Raw genomic sequence first — 10534 nt, forward strand, 5'->3', positions numbered from 1 at the left:
ACGAGCAGCCTTTCCGAATTACTGCAGGACGCCTGAACCTCAGGGAGATCTGTCAAACTGAACTCCCTCATGGGTCACGTGTCCGAGGTAAGGAGCAGAGGTTTGCCTGTGAGACGGAATTTGACATTACCATCACAGGTCGAGGCGCCTACTGTAGATCATTCCCCCAAATTGACACTGTGGGCAGTGGCCCGTGACAGCAATGACACTGCTTACTGATGCTGGGTGGGAAATCCTCCAGCAAGAGCAACCCCTCTCCCCACCCCAACAGTCCCACTCCCCACAGACCCTGGTCCTGTCTCATCCAAACGAAGACTCCACGTCGCTCATGCTAAAAGTTCAAACGTTATTTACGCCAGTTTCAGTGTGAGGCGCAGAGAATAATGATTGCTGCGTCAGATGAAGTATTGAAATCTGTTCTGGTGTTCCAAAGGTTTTCCGGAGCTAGGAGGGGATTTAGATTATACATTTTATTCCAATGTTAACCTTAAGTCCAATAACCAGAAAACGTAGGAAAAGTACAAAGTTCCAGCATATTACAGCTCCCATTCTTTGAGAGGGATTTGAAGCTAATGTCTTGCTCTCCTTGCACACCTCAGCTAAGAAGAAATATGACCTCGGCTGCCTCTGATTGGACCAGAGATGTTGTGAGCATTCGAGACAGTTTCGGCTCACATGCGCATTTCCATGGCAGTAAAAGTTTAATGTAACCTGCCGGAGTCAAACAGCTCATTCAATCTGCCTTGAATCGGATCTTGGAGCTGGAAGCTGACTCCAAAATAGCGACTATCTGCATCTTCACAGCTGAGCTTGCAATGCCTGGAGCCCGGACTGTGTGTTACTAAGTCCAGCTGTCGACTCAGCGCATGCCCACATTAATGGGCTCCTGACAACTGAATTCAAGTTTTTTTCCCCCTTTTATGTAAAGATCAAATAAGCAGAATAATGAACCAGGGAATCTGGAAAGTTTACAAGAGCAAAGTACTGAGAAGTTTCACAACTGATGAAGAGGAAGAAGTGAAAGAACAGGTATGTATTTCTGAACCTTCAAGATTTCTTTAAGGTAACAGAAAATGCTGAGAGGGAAATATACAGTGCTACCTAGCGTTCTGATTATTTTCTGGTGATTCTGTGAGAACTTTGTGGGAATAGACCGAGTTTACACCTCTGCTTCAGGATATTAATGTTTTGCTGGACTTTGATACATTGGGTCAATGATTAAATGTTTGATGATAAATGATTAAAAAACTGATTTTAAAAATGTATGTGGATATAAGTGTTATGCCATATATTTTGAATGTGTTTACAAAGCCATTGAAATGCTGAATTTGTGCCGCAAGTCTGTGGTGTCTAATGTGCCAACTAACAACTAAACATTGCTTTCAGAATAATGACACCGCGATTGATATGACTACAGAGGAAGGCTCCAGTTCTGTCTCACAGTTGGCAAAAAAGGTACAAATTATTTATTTCTCACCTACCATATGAGTTGCATTAATTTCACCAGATTGGGAGACTCTGGGTGTTGCCACTTGGGTGAACACTGGGATTGCTGGCTGAGGAAATTGCAAATGTGCCTCCTGTGATGGTTCTGAGAAGCTCAGCACATGGCAAGTCATCAGGCATCAGGGAATGTTAACCAGAGGCACCCTCCCCTTTATTGGCTATTTATCTTCCATTAGAGGATAATCGGAACTTACCTAATGTGTTCACAGAGTCAACAGATCACACATTATATGGTAGGATATGATAGAGCAATTACAGAGTTGGGTAATTTCATTTCATAGAATCATAGAATTCCTATAGTGCGGAAAGAGGCCATTCTACTCACTGAGTCTGCAACATCTCTCCAAAGAGCATCCTACCCAGACCTAGACTCCACCCTCTCCCTGGAATGCCACATTTACCACGGCTAACCCACACTTACCATGGCTAATCCACCTAGCCTGCACATTCCTGGACACTGTGTGCAATTCAGCATGGCCAATCCACCTAACTTGCACATATTTGGGCTGCAGGAGGAAACTGGAGCACTCAGCAGAAACCCACTCAGACAGGGAGAGAATGTGCAAACTGCATAGTCACTGAATTGAACCTGGGTCCCTGACACTGTAAGGCTGCAGTATCCCTGACACTGAGCCACCATGCTGACCTTGAATAGGTCTGAATCTTTCTGGATTATGAAGGAGGAACATCAAGCAGACTTACACCTGACAGTTGACTTGTCCAAGCTTCCCTGAGAGGGCAGAGCTGTGATTAATACCTTCCTCCATTGGTGCACACAACCAAATTACCACCATCAGAGATCCCAGTAATGCTCCCTCCCCTGTACTCTCCAGTCCCAGTCAGCATCCATGGGGTTGGGTTCAGAGAGGCTGGCAAAAAGAAATGTCAGAGAAAGAAAATGAGAAAAACAAAAAGTTGGAAATGAGTTATAGATTGTCATTTAAAATAGCAAGTCTGAAAGTAAATCACCAAAACATCTCCAAAGGCCAATGGTTTCAAGTATTACCAAGAACTATCAAAAGCTACTTCCTAACTTAGCAATAATCAAGTTAATTATAAACTATTGGGTGAGTTGCACAAGTGCATCTAAAGTTGGGAACAGATTTGAGAGGTTCACAGTGTGGGTACATGTTTGACTAGTCTTGCTGTGGGCACATTTATGAGGGGCTGTCAACACGGGAGCAGGTAGTCTGGACTCATGATGTCAGTACAGGTGTAAACAGCCATCAGTAGAGAATAGGGTTGAGACACTCAGTGTGGGCACAGATGTGAGGGATCTTGGTGTGGTGAAAGATGTGAGAGACCAATTATTAGATAGACAGGTGTGAAGGTCATGGGATGGCTTTATGTGGGGAGTGATTGGCCTTTACATCAACCAACTAATCATTGCCTTTTTAAAGATGCAGTAACTGATCGCTGTCTCATGATACATACGAGTTACAATAGAAGAAAGGAGATAGGCACTGCATAATTTATTGGATATAATCTCCTTCCAAAGTCCATTAGATTTCACTAAAATATTAAACAACAATTGGTTTCAGTTTTAGAGTTGAGGGGCTCAGAGTCCTATTTCAATATAACAAAAGCAGAATATAATTACAAGTTACATCCCTTTTCAAACTAGAGATATTCAACATATTTTGGCAGATTTCTTCCCCCAAGTGACTCACCTTTTTTATAAAAGAAATTTCAAATATAAATTCAAATCAGACTCTATCTGTTTCTACAATCATCTAATGTTCACTGTGGGAATGAAACTTGGTAATGCTGCTATTTGACTGTGGGAAGAAACACAGATCCGTTTGATACTTGTTTTCATCCTCTACGCTGTCCCATAACTACCTTGAGGAACTCCTGCAGTGATGTTTTAGTACCTAAAAGATAGACTTCCAACAGCCATAAACATTTTCTTTTGTGCTAAGTATGACTCCAACAAGTGTGGAGTATTCCCATTAATTCCCATTGAGGATGTGAGAGGTGGGATGTTAAGCTAGGTCACAAATTATATCCTGGGTGATCATGATTATACTATACCCACCAATCTCATCTTTTATGGTCTGTCTGCAACCTTTGATTCAGTTGACCATTCTCTTCCAAAGTTTGTCCTGTCAGCTGGGAGAAATTGTTACAGTCTGATTCCATTCAAGAATGTGGTGCTGGAAAAGCGCAGCAGGTCAGGCAGAATCCAAGGAGCAGGCAAATCAACATTTTGAGCATAAGCCCTTCATTAGGAATCCTGATGAAGGGCTTTTGCCCGAAATGTGGCAGATGGAGTTTAATTCAGATAGATGCGAGGTGCTGCATTTTGGGAAAGCAAATCTTAGCAGGACTTATACACTTAATGGTAAGGTCCTATGGAGTGTTGCTGAACAAAGAGACCTTGGAGTGCAGGTTCATAGCTGCTTGAAAGTGGAGTTGTAGGTAGATAGGATAGTGAAGAAGGGGTTTGGTATGCTTTCCTTTTTTGGTCAGAGTATTGAGTACAGGAGTTGGGAGGTCATGTTGTGGCTGTACAGGACATTGGTTAGGCCACTGTTGGAATATTGCATGCAATTCTGGTCTCCTTCCTATCAGAAAGATGTTGTGAAACTTGAAAGGGTTCAGAAAAGATTTACAAGGACTTTGCCAGGGTTGGAGGATTTGAGCTATAGGGAGAGGCTGAACAGGCTGGGGCTGTTTTCCCTGGAGCATTGGAGGCTGAGGGTTGACGTTATAGATGTTTACAAAATTGTGAGGTGCATTGATAGGGTAAATAGGCAAAGTCTTTTCCTTGGGGTCGCGGAGTCCAGAACTAGAGGGTGTTGGTTTAGGGTGAGAGGGGATAGATATAAAAGAGATCTAAGGGGCAACCTTTTCACACAGAGGGTGGTACATGTATGGAATGAGCTGCCAGAGGAAGTGGTGGAGGCTGGTACAATTGCAACATTTAAGAGGCATTTGGATGGGTATATGAATAGGAAGAGTTTGGAGGGATATAGGCCAGATGCTAGCAGGTGGGACTAGATTGGGTTAGGATATCTGGTCAGTGTGGACAGGTTGGACCGAAGGGTCTGTTTCCACGCTGTACATCTCCATGACTCTATGTTGATTCTCCTGCTCCTCGGATGCTACCTGACCTGCTATGTTTTTCCAGAACCACACTCTCAACTCTGATCTCCAGCATCTGCTGTCCTCACTTTCTCCTACTGTCTGAATCCAGTCTTATCTCATCAGAGAATCAACTGGGAATGAGATCTCTTCCCATTCCCACAATGTTACTTCTAATAGTCCCCAAGGATCCAACCTTGACTACCTCCTATTCCTCATCAGCAACAGAAATTGCTGGAGAAACTCAGCTGATCTGACAGCATCTGTGAAGTGAAAGCAGACTGTTCTGAAGAAGAGTCACTGGACTTAGTGTTAACTCTGATCTCTCTCCACAGACATTGCCAGATCTGCTGAGTTTCCAGAGAAATTTCTGTTTTGTTTCAGATTTTCAGCATCTGCAGTTCTTTGTTTTATCCTATTTTTCATCTTTGTGCTGTTCCTGGGTGTTATCATGTGAAACCATATTTAATTCCACATGTTGTCTCTGTCTTGCCACAACTTCCTCCCTGTTTCTTAGGCCTATTGTTTATATCCGGTTCTAGATAAAGCAAATAAATGTTATGAACTCTAATGCCATTATCAGTGTCCCCTGCCACAAATTATTAACCAGCCACAATTCTAATGCTCCCCATTTCAAGCCAAATTAGACTTTGCAAAGTCACCATCCTATTTTACACTGAACTAAGCTTCCACCTTCTCTCCTTTCAATTGCTAAGATCACCTACTTGAAGTTCTGTAATATCACCCATTTCTTATCCTGTCTTGAGCTGATGGAAGGGAGTGGGATAGGGAAGGGGGTGTGGGGGAGGTGCTGGTGGTTGCAACCAGGTCAGTTAATTGCCTGTTTTCACTACCAGAAAGAATGTTGGACAGTAAACAGCAGAGCCAATGATGATATTTGTCCATTTGTAGGTACAAGGGGCCAGTGCAAAAGGATGGAAATGCATGTCCTCTCTCTTCAACAAGGATGATGAACACAAGTTACTTCCAGCTGAGAACACAGCCCCAGTCGAACAGTGAGTCTATTCCTTCTTCACACCACCACAGATCTTAAGCTAATTCAGTCTACTCCAGACAAGTATAAAATGGAATACCTAGTGTTAGGGAGCAAAAACTGTAATTTAGTGCATTGACAGTTCATGCCTCCAGTACCCTAGTAACCTTGACTATGTACACTCAGCATGTGTTCACAATATTCTGTCATTTTCCTATTGATGATATTTCAAAATTACCCCCACTCACCCACTGATACTCATTATCATGTACCCTACCTCTCCCAGTGATGTTCTTCCCATAGTATCATATGCCTTTCTTACAATCCGTCAGATCAACAGAGATCCTTTTAGTTTTCCAAGAGGAAGTCTGATAATGTGTACGTTGCATAGATCCAGCACCACATTAGAATGTCTGTCAAAATTTTGACTAAATGTCGCCATATATTATCAGTCATTTGTATTCCATAGTACCTAGACATTGTCAGACTATATTACCCATTGCTGCAGTAACAATGGGCTGAATGTTTAGTGTTTACGCTGTAACATTCTACAAATTCATGGATGTAGGCAATGAGTAGAAGCTGATCATGTATCCAACACCTATACAACCTGAGCAGGAGAGCAGCTTTAAAGGTTAGTCAGTCATTACCCAGTTTCACCAATTTGCCAGTGACTGTTCAAAATAGCACAGGCAATATCTATGGAGTAAGTCCTTCACCTAATTGCACACCAGCTTGACTTGGTAAGGACAGAAGGAGCTGTAAAACCTAAATAATGATTCTAGGTATGTTGTCCAGTCTCAATTTCATGGACAAATGAATGACAAGTTTGGGTAGGAATTGCTCATAAAAGTGACATTGGACATCTTGTCCTAGAGCACAGTACAGATGTTGCTTCAACCATTGGTGCCATTGAAAGATTGTTCAATTAATCCCATCCTCTTTTTCTCCATAGTCATGATTTTTTTCTTCTTTTCAACTATTTATCTAATTCCCTTTTAAAAGTGGTCACTGAATCTACTACCACCACCCTTTCCAGATAATAACAATGAAATATCTCATTTGCCCTGAGCTGCTTTGATAATTATTTTACATTTGGTTTATCTGGTTATCCTGATAGTGGAAAGTTTCACCTTACTCACTGTAGCAAAACCTTTCATAATTTATATACAGTCGTTGTTCCTGCACAGCTACGTTGGCATTTACCCAACAATCTGGAAAATTGCTCTCATGTTCTGTACGAAAAAAGCAGAACAAATCCAACCTAACCAGTTACAGCCCCATCAGTCTACTCTCGATAATTAGTGGATAATTAATGATGGAAAGTGTCATTAACAATCCTCTCAATCAGCACTTTCTTAGCAATAACTTGCCAATTAGTTTGGGTTCCACAGAGCCACTCAGTTCCTGACCTCATTACAGCCTTGATTCAAATATTGACAAAAGAATTCCAGGGGTGAAGCGAGAGTGACTGGCCTTGGCCTCGGGGCTACATTTGACCAAATGTGGCGTCAAGAACTTTAGCAAAACTGCAGTCAGTGGAGAAATGCTCCGTTGGTTGGAGTCATACCTGGCATAAAGGAGCATGGTTATGGTTTGGGAGATCAGTTACCATGTCAGCTGCAGGACATCCCTCAAAGAGTTTCTAGGTGTGACCATATTCAGTTGCTTCATCATATCTTCATAAATGGGGATGTTCACAAAAGATCACACAATGTTCAAACACCATTCACAACTCCTCAGATGATGAAGTCTAAATGCAACAAGACCTGGACAATATCCAGATTTTGGTTGACAATTGGCAAGTAACATTAGCAAAGTAAAGGTACCAGACAATGATCATCTCCAACAAGAGAGAATCTAACCATCACACCTTTACATTCAACTGCATTACCAAAATGGAGTTCCCCCATCATCAACATCAGAGGGTGACAACTGACCAGAAACTAAACTGCACTAGCTATTTAAGTACTGTGCCTGCAAGAGCAGGTCAGAGGCTAGGAATCCTACAGCAAGCATCTCACCTGCTTACTCTCAAAAGCCCAAATACCACCTACAAGGCACAAATCAGGAGTTTGACAGAATAGTCCTCATTTGCCTGGATGAGCAGCTCCAACAATATTCAAGAAGCTTGACACCAGCCAGGAAAAGCTGCCCACTTGATTGATACTGCATCAACAAACATCTACTCCCTCTACTATCACCAATAATCAGTTGCAGAAGTGCATAAAAGATACACTGCAAAAGTTTACCAAGGGTCTTTAGACAACAAACCCAAGACCACTTTTACCTAGAAACACAAGGGCACCAGATTCATGGGAACACCATCACCTGCACTTTCCCCTCCAAACTACCGACCATCTTGACTTGGAAACACACTGCAGTTCCTTCAGTATCTCTGGGTCAAAATCCTGGAGTTTCCTTCCTCAGTGCATTGTGGGTCTACCTACAGCACGTAGACCGCAGTGGTTCAAGGCGGCAATTTGTGTTGTCGTGATAAATGCTGGCCCGAACAGTCATGCACGTACCCTGTGAAAAAAGGAGGCAAGGGTCTAAGAATGCAGCGTAATCCTTTTCATTTTCAGTCGCTATCAATGTTTGAGATTTCCCAGCGGCCTATCTCTGGCAAATTAAGTAAACATGAAATCTCAGTTTCAAACAAGATTTCATATTAAAACACATGAACCGGATGAGTAACTGTTCTACACTCCTGATCAAAATTAACGTGGGAGAACTGTCGAACAGCCTGATTCATAGTGTGCCCCCTTTCTCATCAATGTCAATTCGCAGTGCACTTAAATGAGAACTTTCTACTTTTCAGACAACGAACGGGGCTTAACTCTCATCACAATTCGTTGTTGATAGCTAATGTCAGTTGGAGCAGGAATTGCTCTTGAGCATTGTTCGGGTGGGCTAGATCACTCGCTGAGGACACAAGTGTCTCAGTTGTGATATCCCTCAACGCTGGACTAACATTCATATGCATTCTTGATGAAGGGCTTTTGCTCGATACGTCGATTCTCCTGCTCCTTGGATGCTGCCTCACCTGCTGTGGTTTTCCAGCACCACTCTCTCGACTCTGATCTCCAACATATGCAGTCCTCACTTTCGCCCTAAGGTTCATATGCAAACTGGCTGCCTGACCTGAGATAGGGTGGACTGAGTCAGATTGATCTAGATGCACAGGGCTCGGTTGGTCCAGTCTGGTCAGGGGCCTGGGACCGCTCACGAGTTAATTGGCTGTCATTTTCAAACATGTACGCGTTTCTAACATTACTTTCTCTTCCAAAACTCATTAACAAATACATAATTTAAACGATGAGGTAAAGATTTTCCGAAAATAACCAGCCGTACGCAAGAGTTTGATGGAAATTGGATTTTAATGAAATTTTAAAATGTTAATTTTTAAAACATTAGAATGAATCTCAATATGATCTATCGAAGAGTGAAGCCCTTCAACTTGGAGAACAGCACCTTCCTTGCGTTCCCCGATATAATTTCCTCGGATTTCCAATCTCCAAAATGTTTTCAAACAAATGTTTGTTTTATAGTTAATATGCTGAAGCCCTTGGTAAGGCCATTAGTATTTCACCAAGCGAGGCTCCAGGAAGGTCCGGGCCGGTTAATTACTCTGCTTTTCTCTTTCATCTCCAGTGTCCTTTCAGAGCCGGCGCCGAAAGAGCCCGAGAAGAAGCTAACCGGGTTCTGGGACGCCTTCGCCACCAAATGGAACCAAACCTCCGAGGCCAACAAGGTCAGCGACGGCGCAGGAGAAGGCGAGGCCGAGGCGGCTGCAGGTCCCGCGCTGACTGAAGATGGAGACGGAGGGACCGAGAACAACGCCAGTCCCGGGGCATACACCAACCTGGGGGCGTCCAGCGACCCCGGCTTCAAGTGGAACTTTGTCACCAGCAAGTTGGCGGAACTGAAAAACAGAAGCATGCAAAAAAGCAACTAGGCACACACCCACGGGGATGGGAGGGGAGGGGAGGGGAGGGCAGGGGGCTCCTGAAAACAGACAGCACAGGCAAGTGTGACCAGAACAACACGAAATGAGACTAAATCCCATTAGATAGCGATGTCGGTGTAAAATAACAGGAATAAAAGCCGGGCGCTGCTGTTTGAAATGGGTGCATTCTAAGTTCTTACATTGCTTCACATCTCAAGAACAAACAAAAACAACATTGAAAGGTACTCCCAAACTTTCTGGGTTGATATCACAATCTTGCTCTTTCGGAATGGTGTTGAACACAATGATTGAGATAAATTTTAGATCCACGGTCAGGCTAATTACTGTATATGCCCGTCCTATAACCCTTCCATTCAGCAGCAAAACCTAAACCCTCCAAACTTGCCAGGTCATACTTACAAATTCTCCCGGAGCGCCGCGTCATGAGGCGCAGAAGTTCTGGCTTAATGTCCTATTCAATTTCCCGCCTGTGAAAGGGTCAAATCAAAAGTCGTGTTAGGAATTCAGGCAAGCGTTGGGCGGGAGATTTGAAAACATACAGCCTGATTTTGCACAGGGGCAAGAATCATACCCTAGGTGTTTATTATAAATGATCTGATGTTGAGGTGTGAGGAATGGCCGGGGCACAACTACAACTTCACTGTTTTCGTTCATGGGATGGGGTATCGCTGGCTGGGCCAGCATTAATTTCCCATCTTCAATTACTTTGGAGAGGTGGCGCTGAGCTGCCATCTTGAACAGTTGCAGCTCTTGGGGTGTAGGGTAACTTACGTTGCTGTTATGATTTGGAGATGCCAGTGTTGGACTGGGGTGTACAAAGTTAAAGATCACACAACACCAGGTTATAGTCCAACAAGTTTAATTGGAAGCACATTAGTTGTCACCTGATGAAGGAGCGTTGCTCCGAAAGCTAGTGTGCTTCCAATTAAACCTGTTGGACTATAACCTGGTGTTGTGTGATTTTTAACTATGATGCT

The 10534-nt window shown here is 43.2% G+C and overlaps 1 protein-coding gene across 1 annotated transcript; it reads left to right on the forward strand.

Annotated features, from left to right (window-relative positions):
* The first annotated feature begins 945 nt into the window (after positions 1-945).
* On the forward strand, positions 946-9545 carry LOC132830161 (uncharacterized protein C1orf232). The gene is made up of 4 exons (XM_060847696.1): positions 946-1029; positions 1387-1455; positions 5506-5609; positions 9242-9545. Exons 1-4 carry the CDS (start codon positions 946-948, stop codon positions 9543-9545), a joined length of 561 nt encoding a protein of 186 aa, XP_060703679.1.
* The last annotated feature ends 989 nt before the right edge of the window (positions 9546-10534 follow it).

The sequence above is a fragment of the Hemiscyllium ocellatum genome, chromosome 30 (assembly GCF_020745735.1).
Source record: "Hemiscyllium ocellatum isolate sHemOce1 chromosome 30, sHemOce1.pat.X.cur, whole genome shotgun sequence".
NCBI classification, from domain to species: domain Eukaryota; kingdom Metazoa; phylum Chordata; class Chondrichthyes; order Orectolobiformes; family Hemiscylliidae; genus Hemiscyllium; species Hemiscyllium ocellatum.